The 24,916-nt window shown below is 34.4% G+C and overlaps 4 protein-coding genes across 7 annotated transcripts; 3 read left to right on the top strand and 1 right to left on the bottom strand.

The window, feature by feature from the left end:
• The first annotated feature begins 417 nt into the window (after positions 1 to 417).
• Positions 418 to 937, top strand: LOC130815512 (vegetative cell wall protein gp1-like). The gene is made up of 2 exons (XM_057682002.1): positions 418 to 774; positions 830 to 937. The coding sequence occupies exons 1-2, from the start codon at positions 418 to 420 to the stop codon at positions 935 to 937; spliced, it is 465 nt and encodes a 154-aa protein (XP_057537985.1).
• A 4,092-nt stretch (positions 938 to 5,029) lies between these two features.
• LOC130816059 (thylakoid lumenal 16.5 kDa protein, chloroplastic) lies at positions 5,030 to 7,253 on the top strand. Its single transcript, XM_057682640.1, has 4 exons — positions 5,030 to 5,703; positions 6,275 to 6,414; positions 6,538 to 6,610; positions 6,935 to 7,253. The coding sequence occupies exons 1-4, from the start codon at positions 5,325 to 5,327 to the stop codon at positions 7,042 to 7,044; spliced, it is 702 nt and encodes a 233-aa protein (XP_057538623.1). The 5' UTR covers positions 5,030 to 5,324; the 3' UTR covers positions 7,045 to 7,253.
• Positions 7,254 to 7,709: 456 nt separating this feature from the next.
• On the bottom strand, positions 7,710 to 16,596 carry LOC130816058 (methyl-CpG-binding domain-containing protein 11-like). Of its 4 annotated transcripts, none has more exons than XM_057682636.1 (3): positions 16,474 to 16,596; positions 16,164 to 16,259; positions 7,710 to 8,972 (listed from the first exon to the last, which is right to left on the bottom strand). In XM_057682636.1, exons 2-3 carry the CDS (start codon positions 16,245 to 16,247, stop codon positions 7,986 to 7,988), a joined length of 1,071 nt encoding a protein of 356 aa, XP_057538619.1. In that variant the 5' UTR covers positions 16,248 to 16,259; positions 16,474 to 16,596; the 3' UTR covers positions 7,710 to 7,985. The 4 variants fall into 4 exon arrangements, with proteins under 4 accessions (XP_057538619.1, XP_057538618.1, XP_057538621.1 ...); XM_057682635.1 differs by having other exon boundaries at positions 16,409 to 16,575; XM_057682638.1 differs by lacking the exon at positions 16,474 to 16,596 and adding an exon at positions 16,409 to 16,457 and having other exon boundaries at positions 11,451 to 16,259.
• A 2,277-nt stretch (positions 16,597 to 18,873) lies between these two features.
• Positions 18,874 to 24,625, top strand: LOC130815347 (uncharacterized). The gene is made up of 2 exons (XM_057681789.1): positions 18,874 to 19,465; positions 23,865 to 24,625. Exons 1-2 carry the CDS (start codon positions 19,124 to 19,126, stop codon positions 23,871 to 23,873), a joined length of 351 nt encoding a protein of 116 aa, XP_057537772.1. The 5' UTR covers positions 18,874 to 19,123; the 3' UTR covers positions 23,874 to 24,625.
• Positions 24,626 to 24,916: the final 291 nt, after the last annotated feature.

Below are 24,916 nucleotides of genomic sequence, written 5' to 3'. Positions count from 1 at the left end.
TTGGCGTATCACATTAAAATCAATTTCCCTTCACTAATGATTTCACACTTTTTTGATTGCATTGAAAAGAAGTACATGGTTAGTTATGGTGGGCTGTTAACTTGGATTTTTAAGAAGTTTGGAGTCCCTTTAGAAGGGCTGCAATTCCCCATGAGCTCCAACAATAAGATAGGTGTTAAGTGTCTCACTAACTTGCAACTTAAATTATCAGATAAGGGGATTTTAGAGGCAGCCTCCATTGGTGATGAGGAGGAAGAAGGGTCTGTAGAAGGAGACCAAGGAAAGGAAGATGAAAAAGAAAAAGAAAAAGAAAAAGAGGATCAGAAAGAGGATGAGGAGGACCAGGAGACTGTTCCCACTGCCATTCATGAGGAGCTGGATAATGATGCTGATACATCCAATGATGAGGAGGTCTAGATGCCCATGAAGAAGAAGCCAGTAGTGACTCCTAGGAAAAGTAGTAGGCTAGCTTCTAAGGGAAAACGTCCAGTGGTTGGTTTGGATGATGACTCTTCCTCACACACAACCCTTGAGCCACAAATTACTACACCTCCCTCTCTAAAACCGGCCACACCACCTACCCAGCACATACCATCACCTCTACCTTCACCTATTCCTTCTACACCTCCACCAACAACTGCTACACCTGCTTCACCACACCCACACACTTCACCAGGCCTTGGTTTTGCAGCTTTCTCTAATCCTTCCTCAGTTCCTACAAGCTGCAGCTACTTTAGACCCTGTCCTCAACAAGCTCCAAGATCTTTAGTCCCAGTTTTACTCCTTTCAAGATGAATTTCGTGTCACTTTTTCCTCTATCACTGACTAGCTTACTCAAATGAAAGCACGTCTAGGTGCTACACGTCTAGGTGCTGAGCTGGATATAGTTGAGGTGCAGACCGAATATGTGGACGAAGAAGACCACCCTGCTGCCTGATCCGCTTAACTATTATCTTTTTCTTGTGCTAAGTCTAAAAACCAAACAAACATTTTATTTTGGTTTTTGAAGTACCATGCTGGGTACTGTACTATATTTTGTTGTTTTGAACAATGCTGCTCTTATCGACATATGGTCTGTAATGTATAATCGTTGCATGATTGTGACTGCATCTGTTAGTATTAGCTTTACTTAACTACTGTTCCTTGCTTACCTTCTTTTGCTATACATATTGTTAGTGTTGTGGTTTGAATACTCTCCTCCGTTTTGAACGATGTCAAAAGGGGGAATAATTGCACAAACTTAAGAGGTAGGCTTGGTGTATGACATTGTTCCTATTCTTCTTGATTATTTTACCTAGGTAAAGGTAATGTCAATTAGATGATATAGTTACTTTGGCTTGGATGCTCTGATAAGATAATGCTTTGGTTTAATAAAGTAGTGTTAGTTACCGGCTCCATTTTGTTTGCTCCTATCTTGTTAGCATTTAGTATCTTAGTATCTTGTGTTGTTTATTTATGTTTATTTTTAGGTTACTTTAAGTATCATACTTATTACTTATGCTTTGTTGATTATGTTTATCAGAGTAATTTGTTTTATCAATAGGTGCTTAGTAAATTCTATTTTAATGATTTAATTTGCTAAGTTATATGTAGAGTAGCTTTAATCTCTGGCTTACTCTATGACATTAGATTTACTCTATTTTGGTTAAGTTTATTGATAAGTTTGTCATCATCAAAAGGGGGAATTTGTTGGCCCTTTTAGGTTTTGATGATGACTACACTTAAGATAAAACTGTATTTTAGAGATTGTGTGCAGGTCAATATCTGATCTTGATAAAGATCGTTGATAATGCCTATGACTTCGTCTATGAACGTTGTACATGTCAAAAATATCCAAGGAAGTTAGATAAGGAAGATCGATGTAGGAAGTCAAATGTAGGCAGGAGGTCTACTATTCCTAATTTGATAATCTGACGATACTTCTCGATGAGTCGAGACAGTGCCCTGTTCCTAAGACTCAAGTCTAAAAGAATCAACGTCAGCTAAAAATTCTGATAGAAAATATTTTTCTGATTTTTTAGTTGATATATGGGTGAGATTAATTTGTTGCATCATTAATTTGATAAGTTAGTTGGCATAAGGATTTTATAATTACTTCTAAATAACCGACACTTTTTCAAAATGGTGGAGAAAACTTCTCCTAATTTTTCTCCACATAAATAGACCTGAATTATTGGTTTTAGTTAAGAATAACTAACTTGCCTAATTTAGAAATTAAAACCGTAGCTTTATTTCTTGCAACACAATTTCCACTTACTCTTCCTTAGTTTTAGGATTAAGGGTGTAGTGGGTAGTTATTGTTTTCACAAAGCTACTTGAGCTCCTATATAAAAGGGAGTTGTTTTGACCGGTTGTTTTGTTGCGTGAGTATTGAAAAATATCAAGAAATATTCTTTGCTAAAAATTGCCAATCAACTTCACAATATTTCTTATGCAACTCATTAATTTTATCCTTAGGTACTTGGCCTTTGTAAAAAGGTTTTTTTTGAGAGAATTGTTGTAACTAGACTTGAGGAAGTCTGGGGGAGAAGAGAGAAGCTTCGTATGAAGCAAGAGAAGGAGAAATGGAAAGAGAAAGAGATGTTGGCCTAGTTTTGTTTATTTGTTTTATGTAATTATAACTAATTACCTAAAACATAGTAGAGAATTTAAAATCCCGGGGAGTCATGGTTTTTCCTTCTATTTAGGCCTAGAAGGTTTCCACGTAAAACTTGTGTTGTCTCTTTCTAAGTTTGCGCATCAAGTTTAAGTTTTAATTTTGAAATCTAATTCCGCAAAAACAGGGCTAAAACACTTAAACTTATCAAACAACAATTCACCTCCCCCCCTCTTGTTATCTGTAACCATTTCTACTACTAGTAACATTGGAAGTAGTTCATGCAAATAAGCTTATAAATTCACAATAAAAGAGTCATCAAAAATATCCTTAGTATGTACTTCCTCTAAGTCACTAAAAATGTGACATTTGCTTTTTTACGCTATCCAATTCACTTATTCAATGCTTAATATTTCTTATTATAATAACGAAATATTATAAAAAGTAGATATTAATAATCTTTGCATTAAGATGAGTCAAAAAATATCTCACTTGACTATGTTTTAGATTAAGAATAAAATACAAATTAAGAGTAATAAGAATAGTGTCAAAAAGTAAATGTCCCTTTTTAGTGAAGTTTTCAGTGAAAATGGAAGGAGCATTACAAAAAAGGAACACATTTAGCAATATGACTTTTCAACTACTACTACTTTTAATGGTCATTAAAAACAGACAAGGGCACTAATTTTTGTATTCATTTCCAAGATATAATTCTAGCATCCACTTAAAGAGGTATTATCTAATCGTACTGTTATTCAATTGTATCACTATGATAGCATCATTAGCGCGTTGGAGGATTTTCAGCTGGTTGGTGCTATCAGCTGGTTCATTGGTCAAGCAAGCTAAAAATAGTGTTTAGTAAAAGAGCTTGTTGAGAGAGTTGATTGATATTAACAAGGTAAATTAGAACCTGCTGCATTTTAGAGCGTATTCAAATAGTTGGTTGCAATTTTTATGCATATGGACAATTTTACCCTTTTATTATTCTTCTTTTTACCCATCTCATAATCTAATTCTCATAACCTGTATAATTTACATCACCCTCATTTTTTGGCTCATACCATACTAAATAGTGCCCGTGCAATGCACGATTTTATTAAATTTCCCGACATATTTGTATCATTTAAGAAATTACAATTTAAAGAAATAAATTTTACATTATAGTTATATCTCATTTCACTATGAATAATTGTATAATTACATGCATTGTTTGATTTGCATCATACGTTACATTGTGCGCCTAGATTATTGTGAAAATTTAGTTGATGACAAATAAATCACAAAAAATAATAAAAAATTTGATTATATATTTAATATAATTAAATTTATACTTCTATTTGTTTATTTAAATAAAAAAGACAAATGGTTTATACATAAAGTATACAATACAAAATTATGAGTATTTTTAATAAAAAAAATAACATACCAATTTATGCCTATAAAAACAAAATATTACATTAATTTATATAAAGTATTACAACTATTTAACATAAATATTTTTGTAAAATTATTTTATAAAAGTTTAAATAAAAATAAATTTATTTCATAAAAAATATAAGTAACTTGCATAAAGATAGTCAACCTAAATCATATTAGAATTATGCATTGCATTTAAGTAACTAATAGTATAAATAAAAAAATATATTATCTTTTAACCATATCAAAATATCCATTACACTTAAATAATACTAATTTAATAAATAAAATTGAAAAAAATAAAATAAATATTATGGTTTTATAATATATTAAATGATAAATATGGCCTAAAAAGTTTAAAATCAATCAATATAGATAATATTATAGTCATAATTAGAAAGTAAAAATGTCAAAGATATAAATATTAATCATAATAACAATGACATCATTATTTAGTTTTGGAGGGAAAATTTTTGTTTAAGTTATGACATATAAGCGATACTAAACAGTAATGATGTTAGCGTGTTTTGTTTTAGTAATAGTTACAGACTATGTTTATTTTTATTTTTCTTTTTGTTATAATATTAACCATGATTTTTAGCCAAGAGTACTTTGAGTCATGTCGATTGACTATAACATAATTTTAACTAAGAATGTAATTTATAATTATACTTTGATAAGCTTATTAATTTTGTCAATTATTAACTTAAAAATGATATTAACAAGTAGTAGTACTTTATAAACTTAACAATAAATTTATCATGCCCATATATATCTTTTTAAATAAATCAGGTATTAGATATCAGCTAAATTTATCAAACACTATTATCCAATTAGCTAATAAAATCAGCTAGTCAATCAGCTAGTTAAAACAGTTGCTCTAATCAGCTACCAGTAATCAGCTGTTTGCCAAACATTTTTTAGTATAAATTTGCTAATGCTTAATTAATATTTATTATGCATTATCACAAAGTGGTGAAAGATTGTGTATGAAGACTTTCTTAAATTTTTTCAAAGATCCTACATATTAAACCCAAACAATCTATATAAAAACAAAAATAAAACTACACGATGCATTAGCTGGGTATAATCCTAATATGACATGAATAAGAATAACCTTCAAAGTTCAGACTACACAAAATTGGGCATTCCTATTCATTGGATCAGAATTGAGATAGAGAAATCCAACAAAATCTTATCTCTTTAAAGGTCCCACATTGCCCTTCCATCACAAATTTTTTTTCCCACCAAAAAAATAGTGAAAACGCTGAAACTCTTGCAACCCAGAAAAAGGAGGAAGAAGAGAGCAACAATGGCAGTCGCAGCATCTTTTCTCTCAACTGCTAATCTCTCATCATCCAAATCCTTATCATCCTCCTCTTCTTCATTATCTCTTACAATTTTCCTTCAGAAAAGTAATGTTATCAGACAACAGTTGTTAGTACCCTTCTGCAAAACAAAGGATACAGAATCATCATCATCATCAGTATCTTTATGTCTGAGTAAAAGAAGCTTTGCCCTATCTCTTTCATCTTCCTTCCTTCTCTCTTTGGCAGGGAAAGGTGGGCGTCTTGCCGAAGCGGTGCCATTGGAAGATGAGGATGATTTGGAGCTCTTGGAGAAGGTGAAGAAAGACAGGAAGAAGAGGATTGAAAGACAAGGAATCATCAACTCATCTTCTAAGGAAAAAGGTATTGTTTATTGATTGTTCAAATAAGCCTACAAATGGGTAATTCTATAGTGGTTATACATTGATGCTTGTCAAACTCAATGTTGCATTATAATCTATACTAAATGATAATTTAATTAAAATATTTGGGAAAATTAACTATTTGAGAAAATGGACCAACTAAATGAGAGCACATGTTATACTCATTTGAGGAAATTTGTTGTTTAGAATACAGTAGCTTTAGGATTGTTGTAGTAGTACGAGCAAATCTATTGTTCTGAATCCAATTGCTCATGGACTCCTGTACAAGAAGTATTAGATGATTTTTTGAAGTCTAACAGTGAGAATATTTCTATTGGGTTGACCCAGTATATATTTGCACTTTTAAAATTATTAGTTATAACTTTAAGTGATCGTTTATAATTTTAAAATGATCAATTCTAAATCACATACAATCTTTAAGTGATAATCAGAGAAATAAGCTGATTATATAAATTTGTCTATGATGAGACGTTTCCACACAAGACTTGCTGATAATTCTAATTAAGGAGGTTATATAGTCATAAAACATTGTTGATGTCCAAAATCATCAGGGTATCTGCAAGATGTTGTGTACAAGTTAAGTGAGGTTGGGCAAGCCATAGAAAGCAATGATCTAAATGCAGCTAGTTCAGTTCTTGGCGCTAGTACCGACACTGAGTGGATTAAGAACGCTAATTCTGCCTTGACCAAGGTTTGCCCTTATTGCTCATTCATAGAATATAGAAATGAATGTGTCAGAGTTTAAGAGCTACCATTAAGCTTAAGTGATCTGAATGGATATTTACTGTTGAACTATCTGAAACAAATGTAACAGCTTAGCTTAGGCCCTGAGGAGAAGGAAGAAGTTGATATGTTTAACACCTCCATTTCAAAGCTGATATCATCTGGTAAGCCTGATTAAACTCTCTACTCATAAGCAGGCTTTTTCCGCATTATTATATATCAAAACTGTTTGGGTATCATCTCAATTTCTCAACCAAAAGCTTAAGTTGGTTGTGGGTTGAAATGAGGGATAGTGAGATTTGAACCCGTAACATTTTGGCATGTTGGTTTCCACTTGAAGTGCGGTTGCAGAACACAAACCTTCTTCATATCTGACTTAAATATTTCACTTGAAATGAGGGGTGAACGAGGTTTGAATTCGTGATCATATGTCACGTTTGGTTTCCTATGGTTGTTGCTACTGATGCTCCCTTCTGTAATTTTTGTAGTGGCTCAAAAAGACGTGGAAACATCTAAGATGGCCTTTGTGACATCAGCTAATGCATTCGAGAAATGGACAACTCTAACAGGATTAGATGGAGTTCTGAAGGGGCTTTGAATGAGATTTTCTTATTCAAACTTTGTATCCCATTTTTGAGTGAGAGTTGTATTGTCTTTTTGTTTTTAGTATAGATTTCATACAATTCTGCTTTTGATTTGTAAAGAGTTTTACAGACCCTTTTAGATCGGCAACAGTGTATTAATCATTTGTGTATCCTACAATTTCTTAGATCAAACATTCTTTTCACATGTAACCCTTGTAGTCAAGTCATGGCTCATGAATTATTATCCAACATAAACAAAAGGGATTTGCATCATGTTCATACCACAATACTACAATATAGCATTTGGGGACGGGGAGTTTTTTTTCCTGATTATATTACACATTAAATGTAGATGAATCAGTCCAATAGTCTCACCATGAGACTATCTCATTGAGATTCTCATTTGAGATTTTTGTGCTCTAAGAATGATGAGCAAGAAAAGTAGTGCGACTCGTCCTTCGACCTGTGCGACGACTTTCTGTTTATTGGTAAATAAATTGTATTTGAAAAAAAAGGACAAAAGTTGCAGCATTTAGATCATTGCTTTCTACGGTTGATTGTCAAGATGAAATCCTTGACTAGAATTCAAAGTCCATCCATGGACTGCGCTATTCGGACAGTCTTCGAGGCAGTATCCTGAGAGTCGCTTAAATCACAACATCCAAATAACAGTGAAAAGGGACAAGAATATAGTTACAGTACATATATTAGATTCATACATTACATGATATGATGATTAAAGTTACAACAGAACCAGTAATTTGACAACATTACTGACAAATCTCTGCAGAAGTTACAAATTCCCCCTAATCCCTGGTAATGTCAAGACTCAGACGCCTAATCTAAAACTGTGTACAAGGAGTATCTCGGTCTACACAACAAATCAGTTTTCTACAGTCATTTGAAATTACCCAGATATCTTGAAATGATACAAACTCAACAGAATTACAACAAATCAGATTAGTGGCAATCCAGGCCTCGCCTCACCTGGCTCGCTTCCATTCACCTCCATTGCTTTCTTGCAATGGTCGCCTTCCTTGATATTATCTTTCCCTTCTAGTGGTTCTTTCGTGGGTTCCACAATGGTGGTTCCATTATCTTTCGCAATGCTTGCAGAATCAACATCATGCTTCACCTGCTCTTGCATGGCTTCTTGTATCTCGGTTTGTGGTTGCTCCTCAATTTTAGATTTATCTTCTCCAATTGTGTTCTCTTCTTGAGCAGTCACCTGAGAAGGATTTGCGGCGGTTTCATCCTCGATGTTTTTTGCATCTTCAGGCTCAAGTGCTCCATCTTTCTTCACTTCCACAGCATCTTCTTTCACTGATTCCTGCAATGAGTCTTGCTTCTCAGCCTGCTCTAGTGGTTTCCCATCATCTTCAACAGTTTCCGCCTTACTCTCACTATTATCTATTCCTTGCTTCTCAATTTCCGCACTTTTCTCACCCGCGGCAGCAGGGACTGAAATTTCTTCCTGAGTTTCAGTAACATCCTTGGTCTCAAATGCCACGCTATTTTCACCCTCTTTCACAGCCTCCTTTTCACCATCGGCTTCTGCTTCATGTTTTTCAGTCTTACTAGCTTCCTTGGCTGTCTCTTTCTCAGTCTTTGCAACATCTTCCATCTGGACATCATCTGCATTAGTTTTATCAACAGTAGCCTCAGCATCCTTGCTATCCTTCTTGGAAGCTGATGATTTCCTGCTCTTTTTCTTCGGGGGCTCACTAACAGGAGTTGGTGGAGCTGCTTTTGCTTTCTCGCTAATTCGAGCTGATCTTCTAGGCGTCTCACCAGTGCCCCAATCGAATTCAGAAACAGGTGGTCCACCAGGATGTGATTTCAAGTATTGTTGTAGCTGCCTTGGGTTGTGAATTTCTTCTCCTGTTGGGGCAGTAAATACAATCTCACTCTTTCTTGGGGTACCTCCTTTCTTAGGGAAGAACTGCAAACCTCATCAAAAATTTTAAGATTCAGCAAAAGTAATTCACAATGAAATCACATTTTCCCTCAACCTTGGATATAGTGCAAAAAGGAACTAAAATTGATTTAAGATAACAAAAACGGTAATTTACAGAAACCTATTCTAATTTCTAGCACAAAATAACAGTAATCTATATTCTTGTTGCACCTTAGCCAATCAAAGACCACAGATGTTAGCAGGCACAAAGATAGTAACCACAACTCACAGTCAAGCCTTCTTATTAATGGCCAAAAAATCTAACAGAGAGCCAGTCAACCCTACCTCATATATGACGGTATAAAAGAGCCTGCCGGTATAGGACAGTCATCAACTTGTGGTATATGGCACTTGTACTAACACACAATCATCACACTAACAGACTGGGAAAAAAATGCAAAGTGAACCCAGCCAAGCAGGCCTTGGATGAAACTAGAAAATATTGTTTTCTTTTTAGCCAATACCATCTGCAAAGGTATGAAAAATGCTATTGCGGTTTGAAACAAAAAACAAATCTGGTATTTTCAAGATTTCTCCCCAAATTTTTCCAGACAATGGAACCTACCCAACCAAGAAACCCATGGAATAGAAATCACCAATGGTATCTGCCAATTTTGTGTTCCTCAACTAGTGCTTAGCCACACTTATTTATGCTATTTGTACAACAGAGAAAGCCCATTCAATTTTCATGTGCCTCAACAAGTCCTTAGCCACACCTATGCTGTAAGTAGCAAGTTGGCAGTCCTAAGAGATTGTTAATTCGATAATATCTCAATAGTTATGCTTTTCACCTTTAGAGTAAAACTGCTGGCACAGGTTGTAATCACCACACACACCCGATGGCTAATGGGCCCATCTGTCCCAACCATTAGAAAAATTGATTAAGGTGTCTTCCGTCAATGACATACTTGACAAGCCTAGAGCTGGAAAATTGGTATTGTTCTCAATGGTACGTGAAAAAACAAATCATCGACTAAATCAGACAAATCTTAATCATTTGGTACTTGAAAGAAAAAGAACATGTAGCATTGAGCAAATACAAAACTTGGGGCAGAAACTAGATATTAGCCGAAGTAGGTCGCAAGTACGATACAATAAATTCCCCAAGATAAGAAAATTAGATAGATGCAAGGAATTAGACCCAAGTGAAAGATTCCCCCCATTTAATTCACTCACACAGTTTTTGCAATCTCCACAAATTATGGAATCAAGATTCCCCCCATTTAATTCACTCACACAAAATTTTTAGTCCCCAATTAATGAAACAATTAGGGCTTAGCAATCCCCATTCTATAAATAACCCATTCAAAGAAGTGGACAAGAATACACAGTAATAAATCCTCATATTTGAATCGCTCCTATAAATGCAATGTCCTTCCAGAAATTAACACAGGAAACGAACAAAATTATAGGTATGAAGGGTAGACTAGAATAACTAACGAGGTTCGAATGATTATGTATATAGCAGATATACATATCTTAGTAGTGAAACGTGAAGTCCATCAACGCAACAATGCCAAAGTCTTAACCCAAAAGATTACAGTCAAAGTCTTTACCCGAAAGATAACAGTCAGCTACGAAGTACACCAAAATATGAAATCAAATTCTAATTCTTACTCACCAGCTCAACTTTCAGAATGTCATTCACCAAGCATCCCAAGGCTCCAGAGCTTTTAAATTTCGAGCTAAAAACACAGAAAATGCCAAAACAAACCAATCTCCAAACATCCCAAAGTCTAAGCACCCACAACTTGAATTTCCGCTCTTCACAATCCTTAGTATACTATGTCATATGTCACACAAACACCAGATTGTTGGATTAAATCTACTTTCACAGGCTTATCACGATTCAATGATGAATTTAAAATGATCCTCAAAATAATCTATGAATCCCAGCAAATCCATCCATTCTGCTTCAATGTTATGCAGTGGAACAAAATAAAGCTAGCCCCTGAATTTAAAATGATTCTCCTATGGATCAAAGGATGATGTACAGCAAGTCTCTGATGCACTTTCAATCAAACCATGCTGTCTTAATCCCAACAAATCCAAGTTTGTGGTTTGAAAATTGTCAATAGAAGCAGCCTTAGAAAACGAGACTTCCTAGATGTCCAGACATTTTCTTTGGAAAATTGAACTTTCCAATGCAAATTACAACAAAGTTCCCAAAGTAGTACGACTAACATTCATCCATCAGGATCCATTCACCGAAAAGAAAGCACTCAGATGGTATACTATTCAATCAATTGTTCATAAATGAAAAACAAGTTTGATAAATCATCATCGAGTCCAAGGATTAAGAAAGCTTGAAAAGCATGGGTACCTCGTACGTAAAAGGAATATGAGGCAACAGAAGAGGATTTCTAAAGCTAATACATATTGGCTCTTCCTATTATGGTATCCACCAAGACAGATGCTTTATTTGGAGAATTGGCATGTAAATGGAAACAGTAAAGGACTTACCAAAATAATCAAAACAAGCCATGTCCAGCTTAACAGAATCTGCACCATCCCTATTAAAAGTTCAACAGATCCTCAGCAAAAGTAGGGATGCTGATTCCAACAACAATTCACGGAGCTCTAAAATTTGGCCCTGCTCTGAGCTCAGCAAAGTTCCCTGAGAGGACTAAATGCATAGAATCAGCAGAACCAGGCCTTGTCTTACTATGGGAAAAACTCATTACATCCATCAACATTAAATTAGACGTAGGTACACAAAATTCACAAACAGCCTAGAAATTATAGCAAATTTTATGACGAGGACACACTATCAGAATAAAAGGTTTCCATAATTTGGAACTATAGTTACCACCTTTAGTTCATTGCAAATCTCCACCACAGGGCACACTGAATAACACTATTTTGCTTACACTTCAAAAATTTGGTGATAAATTAAAGCTTCTTTCCGGCAATGCCCATCTTTCTTCACATACAGAAATATCAACTAATGACAATAGTAACTCTCAACTCTCAAGGATAAAAAATTGTGTGTTGTAATGTTAGGAAAAGAAGAGTTATGTCCAAAAGGAAACAAATCCAGATATCATCCCCCTGAAAAAAAATTGTGGATGTCATCTCTTTAAATAATTGCAATTTGCTTTCCCTAATTTAAACAGATAATTAACTAGGTTATACCCATTCTTAAATCAATAAGCACCATCTTCTCTGATTGAGTGAGCCCTTCTCAGCAGTCCAGTCTTTCACGGATGTCAGAGCGCTAGGCATATTGTTTTCAACGATCATTGAGGCCAACCTAATCACTATGATGCAGAGTGCAGACTACAATTTTATCTCATCAAGTCAAACAAATCTGACCTAATGTTTTCAAAGCCATGTTTATGATAATCAAGCAACTTCACCTGTTAGCAAATATAGTTTGGTGAATTCCTGAATTAATTTTGTTCCCGAACACATTGAAATAGCTAGAAAGCACCATAACCAACCTACATGTTCATAATATCTAATTCATCTATGCCACAAAAAGAAGCAAAACATGTGAGTGAACCAAAGAAATTTTGACTTAAGATTCATTTTAATCCATAGCCAGTTGCAAATTGCAGAGGACTCAAGCACTTCACTAGCACCAGATCATCATACATGTCACCATGGGATAGGACATCCAACAAAAGTCACCAAGTAATGAAAAAAAAATTAATTAGCTAAATTCTTCCAATACAACTCTTCCCATATTCTTTTTCTACCTCAACTTGTGATATACAAAAATACAGCTACACAAGAAAAAACAGCATAAAGATGTCACAGACTCACATCCTCTAAAAACTCCAATAGCTTAACATAAATGATATGTGGTACCACATCTTCCCAAGTCCTATCAATTATCTTCTTCCAAAATAATGCATCCTTATCTTATCCTTAGATTTAAAAAGCATGCATAAGGGCCCAAGGAAAGCGCCTTAGGCAAAAGATAGGTGGGAAACCTCGACGATGTGATTCCTTATGGTGAATGCCTCTTATATTACCTAAGTTGAGTGCCGTAAGGAGCTTTTTTTGTCTTAGACCTAAAGAAGCTTATTTGATGTAAGCACCCACTAGTTATGTGTTCCCTTTTCTTCTCTATTTCTATTGTTTTTCTAGGTTTTGTTCTAGGTTTTTATTTAAATTTTTCGTTTTGAGTTTCGAGAAGCCACACCCAAAGGCTAGCACCTTCACTGACGCTTACAGCCTAGGATTCGAAAACCTTTCCAACTGCCCAAAGCATAGAAATCAAATACCTGCATAATTTTTTTCTAGATACACAACAATTAACTATTGATCACATAAACCTCAGCCTCACAAAAAGAGGATATGACTTGCATTTTGCCTAACAAGCATCCTTCAAGAATCATACTTTAGGATAGCAGCTAAAAAATTAAGACAGCAAAGTTGAAATATCAAAGGCAAAACATTATAATAGTACATTAGGTGACCATTGACCGCCCAACCAAAAATGGCAAGATGTACGTAAAAAAAAGTAAGTGTGGGAAAAGTTATCATGAAGAAACAGACAGCAATAGAACCACAGAGAAATCAAAAAAGCATTAGAAGCCTTAAGTCAGAGTTTTTAAACACATCCCTGACCCCTTCAAGTAAATAGTAGAAGTTGCTGACAAATAAACTAGCATTAGTATCATATAGGTAAAGTATCTTGCAGAAAAATTATAAGAAACTGTTAAACCATAAATCACCTCCTTCACACTCACCCTTGTAGATGACGTATGAATAATTTGTTTAATTGGTACAAACCTGCATCAGACACAACCACCACCAGGGCACCAACACAATAATACTATAAATACAAGGCCCAGCATAGTAGAAGGCTAGAAACAAAGGAAAAGACTCAAAAAACTTGCATAACATAAAGCATTAGAAAGTTGCACCGTCATGCTTTCAATGGCTATTGATTTGTAATCTTAAATAACATGAAATGAAAAGAAAGATAGGTTGAAGCAAGCACTATATTTATACTACTTGGACTCTTCATTTCTCCACAACATTTCGTGCCAAATTCTCATCGTTCCCACAAGGATATAGATGAGACAGTTACATTTATTTTGTATAAAATCAGGGAAATGCACCAAAATTAGCAAGCCAAAGTAACTCTTCTAGCGTAAATGATGACATGGAAGTATGGTAAGGTAAAAGATAATTGTAACATTCACAAATCAAAGAAAACAACACTGGTACAACTAAGTAATGTTCTAGTAACCCAGTAGTATAAGTCCGAAATTTTTCTTCTTGTATTCATTGATTGTATATGGCCCTGTATTGTTAAATGAGTAGCTTGAATTGATTTATTTGTCTCAATTTAGCTGGAAGGCTTTACTCTTCTAGGCATACAAAATAGTTTAAATACTTCCTTTGTTTGCACACCCCACCTTTTATTTTAACATATGTTCCCCTTTACGAACCACCATGTATCTATAGTCTCCTTCAAGAAAAATACATACTAAATCGTTTCACATGTACTTATCCTCTAAGATAACAACATAAATGGTCCATCATATTAATATCCTAAAAATCTTGTGTCATGGTAAGCATTCTTTCGGACTTTACGACTATTACAGAGCAACAAATGTATATGCACACTAGATACAGTCAGTAGCATCCTCATTTGAAAGAGTTTTTCACCAAAGTAACAACCTATTATGAATTTCTCTTGTAGATGACCAATAAGTTCTTAACATAGTTAATAAAAGTGTTCAAACTTTGAGATACATCATCAGTAATTAACACTTACTTGTCCACCATACAGGAGAACGATTAAACTATTAAGAGCTCCCTTTAAGGATGACCATTAATGCACAACTTCACACTCCAGGCTCCTTAACAAGGGAGTTTTCAAAAATCATAGCAACTAGCAAGAACATGAATAACACCATGTTACCGTGGGATACATTACTGATACCAACCAATTCACCGCACACATAGTATCCAAACTTTTAAAGTAATTTTTTTTGTGGTAGAAATCAATTCACATGCACACATTTCCAATTCCGGCCCATTGTGTTGTTACAATGATTTGTTAGAATAGCTTCTCAACTTTTCAACCTTGTGAACACCAAGTGACGCCTCTACTCTGAATATCACTCATCCGATATCCTAGTTGAGGCAAATCTACCAATTGCTCTAGGAAAAATTTCAATTGACTACGCAAGCCGCCTTTTACACATCATACATATCAGCGCCGTATAACACCTTACAGATTCATGATAGACATCTCCATTTCAATGTTCTATTTGCCATGAAGCTTCCAAAGCCCAAGGAATCAGAAATGCCAACTAAACTCAAAACTTACAGAAAATTGTACAACCATAGATGCAGTGAATCCTCATGAGTCATGTTAGTTTTGGAAAGCGTCGTTCATTCTTCTAATTCAAATTGCTCTCTTACTAGCTCACAAAGTAGAGTAGTTCCAATTTTATAAAATTCAATTGTCAAACCTCACCCATATTAAAAGTGCAGGAATGACAATTAGCTGTAGAAACACAACTTTCAAATGATTGTCCCATCCACAATTTGCCCCTTCCCCCTTCCGCCAGCCAATAAAGGTTTAAAACAATCTCAAAAAGACAGGGACGGAAAGTTGCGGTAACACAGCAATTAAAAAGAGGTGCCATAAAATTATATTTTGGGAAGTATAATAACTGAAAAGAAATTGGAATACAAAAATTATGTTTGAAATTAAAATGGTAACATAAAAGAATGAATGCTGCACTAGTGAATAATAAAGTATTTCTAGAAAAACTGTACAATATTTTAAAGGAAAAAATTGTGAGCGCCTTTCCAGTAAACTCTAAAAGACAAAAACATTTGGTAATTTCAAAATTTTGAAATATTTATTTAACACTAAAATACCCCTTTTCTCATAATACATGTGTAGAAGAAGCACATCATTCAAAAAACACAGCAAGAATTCCCCAAATACTGTAGAACAAATGACTTACTTTTCCTAAATCATAGGACAAATAAGGTGAACTAATTAACAAGTACAGATGGGAAACAATTAGAAACCCTAGATAACAAAACTTTAATAATTTTCAACAAATTAATCAATTAATTCAAAATTAAACACAAACCCACACAATTTCCATAAATCAAATCAAAACCCAACATATAAATTACAAAATACTTAACAGCAGTAAGTTAATTTAAACATATAAATTGAAAAGAAAAGACCTGTTTTTTCCACCCAGAGGGAGCAGGAAGCTCCATTGAAACAACTTCTTCTTGGGAAACATTCTTCTCAACTTCACTTGCCATTTTTATTTTCACCTGCACAAATTCAGAAGATATCTACCAATCAATCCCCAAATAATTGAATAAAAACCCTCTGAAACAAGAGCAAAACCAAATAAAATTAAAACTTCAAGCAAAGTTATAAAATAGGTAAAAGAGGAAAAATATAAAGTAAAAGTCTTTACACTTCAATCTCACGTTCTCTCTATTTTTCATGAAAGAGTTTCAGTTTTCTGGGTTTTTCTCTTACCTTTGTCGGTTTTATATCTGCTGGAAATTCAGGTAACGAAGAATGGAAACGAGGAGAGAGAAAGCGGATATAAAAGAAGTGTAGTTACGAGGACAACATTTGTTGAAATTTGTGGAAAAAAAAAAATTATATTTTCCCTATTTTGATACTTATAAAGTTGTTCATTCGGGTGATCGGGTCGGTTTCGGACGGGTGTTATTCGGTTCGATTGCATTTCGGATCGGTTATTTTTCGGCTGTGTGTTACAACGGGTCACACTTGGGTCGAGTCGGTTAGTCACGGTTCAGTTGGAGATCGGTTATTCAAGCTATCGGGTTAGCATCAGTTCGGTGTTGGTTGAAGTTCGTGTCGAGTGTCATCAGGTTGTCATCGATTACTAATTGGTTCGATTTTGTCGGGTACAGATCGGGTTCGAGTTTTTTTTTAAAAGCAAAATTCAACTACGTATTACTAATTACTATTGATCGAATCAATATCAAATTAAGTTGTTAGTCAATTTTTAATTGATGACAAGATTCCCTTTATTTAAAGCAAAATAGTTAAAATGCAAATTAATTAGTAATCATTATTATTTTGTTACTTTTTACTTGTTTGACCGGAAATTAAAATTATAAAGTTCTATCAATATTCATCTAATTCGATTAAAAGTAGTTAAATAAACATTGACCATTGATATTGACTCTAAATATAGGAAACCATGTATTTATAAAATTTAATTTATTAAAATATCTAACACTTTATTAGCTTAGCAAATAAGATGATTGAATATGAATCTATCATACTTCAATGTTAAAAATTGGTTCAGGTTTACAGCTGTTCGATCTAAAATTCGTTCGGGTTAAGTCGGTTTTAGCCGGATAAAATTCGGTTTCGAGCATGATTCGGGTCGGATATGACTCGAGTCGGTCATTATTAGGTTCTGGTAATCTCGGTTAACGGTTAAGCGTCGGTTACAAAAATCAGTTACAGCTCGGGTTCAGCTTTCCCATTTTCGGTTGTCAACCGGTTCGGGTACAATTCCGGTTCGTGTACTATCAGTTCGATAAACCAAAAAAAGGAACATATTTTCGGGTCGGTTTACTTTCAGTTTCGATTCGGATTTTCGAGTCGGGTCACTTTTGAACAGCTCTAGATACTTCATTGGTTTTGAAATACTTACCTACATAACAATTTTAACACTTTTCATCGTTTAAGGCTTCAAGCTTAGTTTATATATTTTGATTAATGTGTAAGATTAGATATAGTCAAGTTAGATCTTGTTTGAATCATCTAATCAGATGCTTTCATAATATTATCTTTTTATAATTTTTAGATATGTATAGTTCAACATAAAAATATTCTAAAAAAAATTAAGTTGCATAAAAAAACCAAATGTAACATTTATAGTAAAATAAAAGAAGTAAGTCATAACATGACGTTTTGATACAAGTACAATTGTGCTGAAATCTCATCTATTCTAATTAAGTAGTATTTAATTTGATTTTGCACATTAATGTATTTGCTATTTTAATGATAAATATGTTTAATTATATTCATTATAAATAAAAAATGTAAGGCTTCTTCACTATTTATATTTTGGGAATGAATAGTGTTATTGCTTAATCATCTTCCATTTCATCTTTTGTGTTACACACATGTGATGGATTACATATAGGTTGGTTCTTTTTATTGTGATTTGCATGTAGGTTAGTGTTTTTGCTTAGTCATCTTCATTTGGAAGGTACAGGTGATCCCAATCAAAATGCTAAACCTGGACTTTATTTCAAGGTATGTTGTGCTTCAAGTGAGGTGTAGGGTTGCTATCAAATGCTACATTGGCCTCTTAAATGACGTGGCATTAGCTTGGTTAACTCTATATTTATTACTCCCTCCTATTCATCTTAAGTATCTCATTTACTTTATGCACTCTATCCAATGCACTTATTCAATTCTTAATAAATCGAGTTGTGTATAATTAAAAATTATAAAAAGTTAATATTGATAATCTTTACATCAAAACGAATCAAATAAAATCTCACATGACTATGTTTTAACTTATAGATTAATAATAAAATGCAATTTAAGAGTGATAAATGAACAGCGTCTCAAAAGTAAATGGGACACCTAAGCTGAATAAAAGGGAGTAAAAGATTTGGTGCAATCTTTAGTGTCTTTTACTGCCATAAGTTTAACATAAGATTTTAACTAAATATGTTGATTGTTGTATTTGTACTACTACCTTTTCATTTTTGATTAGAATGTTATTCTTAAAAGCAAGCATGATCTGATTGTTAAAATAATCTAGAAAAATCTAGGATTTTATTTAAATATAAAAATATCTAAAATAAAGAATTAAAAAATAAAAATATCTAAGATAATATAATGGAAGTAACTAGAAAAGTAATTAAAAAATTAAAAATATCTAAGATATTTTAGTAAACTTGCACTATAAATACCCATTGATGTAATCAATTTTGTGTGCAATGAAGAACAATATTAATTCTACATATTCACTCATCTTCCTCTCCAAATAAATTCATTCACTATTTTACCATCTAAATTTTCCTACATTTGGTATCAAGAGCTAATTAAAACCAAGACCTCCAAACAACCGAAACACATTAACCAACATACTCCACAATAAAATAAACCTCTAACCACAAAATAAAAAATGACCTCAACCACTAATTACTCCCAAGTTAATTGGGTTCCCACATTTAAGGGAGAAAAATATGAACAATGGGCTATGCAAATGAGGTCAATATTTATCTCCCAAGATTTATGGGAATTAGTACAAGAAAGTTACGAGCAACCACCCAAAGATGACACTAAAGAGTCATCTTGGGATGAAACAAAAATAAAACAATATAAACAAAATAGGATAAGGGATAACTATGCCCTATCTCTATTATATCGTGGAGTCGACGAGGCAATACTTACAACGATCATGTCTGCAAAAACAGCTACGGAGGCTTGGAGGATCCTGGAGACAAAATACAGAGGTTCCGAAGAGGTAATTCTTTTTAAACTCCAATGACTATGGAGAGAATTTGATAATCTATTAATGGCAGAAAATGAAACAATACATTCATTTTTTGACCGAGTCACTAATATAGCTTATCAAATAAGATCAAATGGTGGTAAAATAGAAGATGAAAATGTGATTCGAAAAATATTAAGGAGTCTTTCACAAAAATATAACATTATTGCCACAACAATAGAAGAAGTTAACAAGAAAAATTTATCTCAATTAAGTATGCCCGAATTAATAGGATCACTACTTGCACATGAAGATAGATTAAAAAGATTTAACGAAGAACCACTAGAACAAGCATTTCAAGCTAAACTAAAATTTTCTAATGGTGAAAATAAAAATAGTCATTGTAAAAATTATGAAAAAGGACAAACATCAACTAATTGTAGCAAGGGGAGAGGAAATTTTAAAAATCAAAGGAGTCGATTAAATAATCAAACTGACCTTTATTGTAAATTATGTAAGAAAACTAACCACAATACTAATGATTGTCGGTACAAATGTAAGAGGTGTAAAAAACACTCTCACCTCGAAAAAGATTGTTGGTATCGACAAAAAGAAGAAGCAAACTATTCCGAAAACAATAATTCCGGAGAGCAAATATTTTACACTGGATTAAATGCACAAGAAAAAGTAAGTGACATATGGTATATTGATAGTGGTTGTTCAAATCACATGACCGGCAATAAAAATTATTTTGTCACTCTTGACGAAAATGTTAAAACACACATCACACTTGGCGACGGTAAAAAAGAAGATGTCGCCGGAAAAGGAACAATCGCCGTTAAAACAAAAAATGGCTCATCAAAATTAATTCATGAAGTGTTTTATGTTCCCGGACTTGCACAAAATTTATTAAGTGTAGGCCAATTAATTAAAAAAGGATATATGGTTAAATTTGACAATAACAAATGTCAAATCTATGATAAAAATAAGGGTCAGATAATAACAACGGTTGAAATGGCTCATAACAAAATATTCCCATTAAAATTGTCATTTGAAGAAAAATTGGCTTTAAGCTCAATAAATGATGAATCCACCTTATGGCATTTGAGATTCGGGCATCTAAATTTTAACAGTCTAAAACTATTAAAACAAAAAGAAATGGTAATTGGACTACCATCAATAAAAAATGAAAGAAAAATTTGTGAAGGCTGTATATATGGCAAGATGCACAGATTGCCATTTCCTACCGCACCTTGGAGGGCCAAGGCTCCTCTAGAGCTTGTTCATGCAGATATCTGGGGTCCTACCAAGAATCCGTCTCTTGGCGGAAAAAGATATTTTCTTCTGTTCGTAGATGACTACTCCCGCATGATGTGGGTATATTTCCTGGAGAAAAAATCATAAGCTTTTTCCCACTTCATGGAATTCAAAGCCCTCACAGAAAATCAAAGTGGGCATTCTCTTAAGATTCTTAGAACAGATCGTGGCGGAGAATTTACAAGCAACGAGTTCAACAACTTCTGTAAGAAGCATGGGATTAAAAGAGAACTTACAGCTAGGCGTACACCACAACAAAATGGTGTCGCGGAAAGGAAAAACCGCACTATAGCAGAGATGGCCCGCAGCATGATGCAGGGTAAACATCTACCCAAAGGATACTGGGCCGAAGCTGTTCACACGGCAGTATATATCCTCAATAGATCTCCCACAAAAGCAGTTAGGGATTTAACGCCATATGAAGCCTGGCACAAGAGAAATCCAAGAGTTGAACACCTCAAAGTGTTCGGATGCGTAGCTTATGCCCACATCCCAAAGGAGAATCGGGAAAAGCTCGACGAGAAGGGAGAAAAATGCATATTCATTGGATACAGTCACGAAACAAAAGGATATTGCCTTTACAAGCCTGAATCTAAACAATTAATCATCTCTAGAGACGTAATTTTCGACGAAGCAGCCGAATGGACGTGGAAAGAAAAAGAAACTGAAGCTCGCGAAGGAGATACTCTCCTAAGAGATCCAAGTGAAGAAGACGGAGCAGACCAACCAACAAACCCATCATCTCCGAGTCCAAGTACACCTGAAAGTACAAGATCATTCCCAAGCTCAAGAAGCCAAACATCACGTTCAACTCCTCAACCTCAAGAAGCCCGAAGATCAACACGAGATCGGCAACCGCCATCATGGTTACAAGATTACCATTGTGACCAAGCAATGATGGCTCTCTTCTCTAGTGAGCCACAAACATTTCAAGAAGCAGCACAAGAAGAAACCTGGATTGAGGCTATGAACGAAGAAACGAAAATGATCGAGAAGAATCACACATGGAAACTTGTAGACAAACCACAAGACAAGGAAGTCATCGGACTCAAGTGGGTCTACAAGGTGAAACATAATGATGATGGCACCATCAACAAGTACAAAGCAAGGCTCGTAGCAAAGGGATATGCGCAACAACCAGGAATCGACTTCAACGAAACATATGCACCAGTTGTCTGCATGGAGACAATCAGAACAGTCCTGGCATTAGCAGCACAGCATCAGCTACCAGTCTTTCAACTCGATGTCAAATCAGCATTTCTAAATGAAGAACTTGAAGAAGAAGTGTACGTCGAGCAACCGCAGGGATACGTCATCAAAGGCCAAGAAGACAAAGTATACCGCCTTCGAAAAGCTCTGTACGGACTCAAACAAGCACCCCGAGCGTGGAACAGCAACATCGACAATTATCTTCTCCAGCATGGTTTCATCAAGAGTCCGAGTGAACCTTCACTATACATCAAGACACAAGGTAACAACTTTCTCATTTTATGCTTGTACGTGGATGATCTAATCTATACAGGCACACACCCAACGATGATCGAAGAATTTAAAAAGGCTATGATGAAGGAGTACGAGATGACAGACCTTCGTACAATGAAATACTTCCTTGGCATACAAATCAAACAAAGCCCAGGAAGAATATTTCTATCACAAGAGAAATATGCAGAAGACCTTCTCAAGAAATTCAACATGGGTGAATGTAAACCGCTGGCTACACCAATGGCAATCAACGAGAAGTTATCAAAGTACGATGGCAAACCAAAAGTCGACGGAGCAATGTATCGAAGCTTGGTCGGCTCTCTTATTTATCTCACACATACAAGACCAGATATAGTCAACGCTGTCAGCATCGTATCCAGGTTCATGAGTGAACCGAGCAAGGATCATCTAACAGCAGCAAAGAGGATTCTCAGATACATTAAGGGAATAAAAAGCTATGGGATCATGTACGAAACTGAAAAAGATTTCAAGCTCATAGGATACACCGATAGCGACTGGGCTGGAAGCGTGGATGATAGAAAAAGTACAAGCGGGTACGTATTTCAGCTTGGAAACAAGGTGGTCTCATGGTCATCAAAAAAACAGGCGACAGTAGCTTTATCATCAGCAGAAGCAGAGTACATTGCAGCAACAAGTGCAGCACGTGAAGCAGTCTGGCTGAGAAGGATATTAATCGATCTACAACATACGCAAGAGACACCAACTACAATGTTCTGCGACAACATGTCAACAATAGCAATGACGAAGAATCCAGTGTTTCATAGCAGATCAAAGCACATCGAGATACGACATCACTACATTCGTGAGTTAGTAGATAAGAAAGAGATCGAACTACAATTCTGCAAGACGGGGGAGCAGCTCGCAGACATTTTCACAAAACCCATATCAACTGATAGATTTATCGATTTCAGAAGACGACTTAAAGTTCAAGATTTTTCAGATTAAGGGGAGTGTTAAAATAATCTAGAAAAATCTAGGATTTTATTTAAATATAAAAATATCTAAAATAAAGAATTAAAAAATAAAAATATCTAAGATAATATAATGGAAGTAACTAGAAAAGTAATTAAAAAATTAAAAATATCTAAGATATTTTAGTAAACTTGCACTATAAATACCCATTGATGTAATCAATTTTGTGTGCAATGAAGAACAATATTAATTCTACATATTCACTCATCTTCCTCTCCAAATAAATTCATTCACTATTTTACCATCTAAATTTTCCTACACTGATTGCTTATTATGGGCTTTTGGCATGCCATAAAAACTGCTAATTGAATTCTTTATATCATTGAACTTTATTGTTACTATGTCAGCCATTTTAGTTAAGGGTAGCAATTAGTTAACAACCCATTCATGAAGTTTCTTGTTATAAATATTTGTTGTGAAAAATACAAAGATATCACTTAAATTTATGTAGCTATTAGATCCCACACATTAAACCCTATAAAATAAATCTTATTGCATGCAATCTTTTGAATGGTAATTATTTAACTTGCTTTTGCGAATATAGTCGGTTGGTGATAAACTAAAGCTAATGTTTATGACAATGGATCTTGTAATACTTGGAACTATTAGATCTCAGACTTTTGTGTTCCCAAATTTATAGGTGCGTTGAATGGGATATGAACCTAATGAAGATATCACCTTTGGATGGATTGGGGTAAGGATTTATACAAGTTCTTGACATTGTTCTTCGTGCTACTAAGCCACCAGAGTAATCACCCATAATTCAATGCTCTGAACTTGCCTAACTATGTGTTGCTGGTTGTCTTGTTGACTACGTTGATGATTTTGCTTGCCTTCTTAAACTGAGCTTTTACTTTGTACACCTTTGGTTACTAAGTGTTTTTTGACTTTTAAATTACTAAATTATTATATTGGTATGGCCTTACTTCAGTTTGCAGTAAAGCGGCAGAGTCTTTGATTTTATAAGATTCTTTTTAATAAATTACTCATATTCAAAAAATTTTCGATGCATATAATTACTTTGTGCTGTTTGTTTTTGTTATTTTATAAGCTAGAAATTATGATGTCAATGTGGACTCAAAAACCAATTTTAAACTTACGTATTCCTAAACTGAAATTTTGATAGTTTCTATGGTATAAATCTACAGAAAGTTGTTTAGGTTGTTTAATTTTGATTTCTTATGAAAACCTAAACAAATACCTCTTCCGTAGCTTCCCCGCACCAGGTTTAACATGCTCGCCATTTCTATATGTGCAGCACTCTCGATCGAGGAGTATACTGTCAAATAGAGAGACTCAGAATTCTTTCGCAGTTTCATAGGTCGTTGTATCTTCAATTTTCTTTTCATATTGCAGGTAATGTGAGGTCTGCCTTAGATATATCTGAGGAGGAATGGGATAATACTATGAAAACTGACAAGATTTGGGTATTTTCCCTTTTCTCTTTCTTTTTATTTCATAAAACCATCAAGAGTATATATATATATACATGATCAATCAAATAATTGGGCCAAAGATAAAACAAAGCCCATAATGCAAAATACATTGAAATTAAATGTAAATTGTTCAACACCCCCCCTCAAGTTGGAGCAGACGGATCACAAATGCCCAACTTGCGTAGGAGGAATGTAAACTGTCGTTGACCCAAAGCTTTAGTAAAGATATCACCCAACTGCTCATGCGTGGAAACAT

This window comes from Amaranthus tricolor, chromosome 6, assembly GCF_026212465.1.
Source record: "Amaranthus tricolor cultivar Red isolate AtriRed21 chromosome 6, ASM2621246v1, whole genome shotgun sequence".
In the NCBI taxonomy this organism is placed as follows: domain Eukaryota; kingdom Viridiplantae; phylum Streptophyta; class Magnoliopsida; order Caryophyllales; family Amaranthaceae; genus Amaranthus; species Amaranthus tricolor.
Note: the sequence above shows the minus strand (reverse complement) of the source record. Positions and strands in the feature narration are given on the sequence as shown.

Excerpts from the sequence above, each read along its gene's own strand:
- LOC130816058 (XM_057682636.1), bottom strand. The coding sequence starts at position 16,247 with ATGGCAAGTGAAGTTGAGAAGAATGTTTCCCAAGAAGAAGTTGTTTCA. Across the intron at positions 8,973-16,163 it reads CCTCTGGGTGGAAAAAACAG|TTCTTCCCTAAGAAAGGAGG; the intron begins GTCTTTTCTTTT and ends TGAGGTTTGCAG.
- LOC130816059 (XM_057682640.1), top strand. The coding sequence starts at position 5,325 with ATGGCAGTCGCAGCATCTTTTCTCTCAACTGCTAATCTCTCATCATCC. Across the intron at positions 5,704-6,274 it reads CTCATCTTCTAAGGAAAAAG|GGTATCTGCAAGATGTTGTG; the intron begins GTATTGTTTATT and ends CAAAATCATCAG. Across the intron at positions 6,611-6,934 it reads TTCAAAGCTGATATCATCTG|TGGCTCAAAAAGACGTGGAA; the intron begins GTAAGCCTGATT and ends TAATTTTTGTAG.
- LOC130815512 (XM_057682002.1), top strand. The coding sequence starts at position 418 with ATGCCCATGAAGAAGAAGCCAGTAGTGACTCCTAGGAAAAGTAGTAGG. Across the intron at positions 775-829 it reads CTCCAAGATCTTTAGTCCCA|CTTACTCAAATGAAAGCACG; the intron begins GTTTTACTCCTT and ends ATCACTGACTAG.
- LOC130815347 (XM_057681789.1), top strand. The coding sequence starts at position 19,124 with ATGACCTCAACCACTAATTACTCCCAAGTTAATTGGGTTCCCACATTT.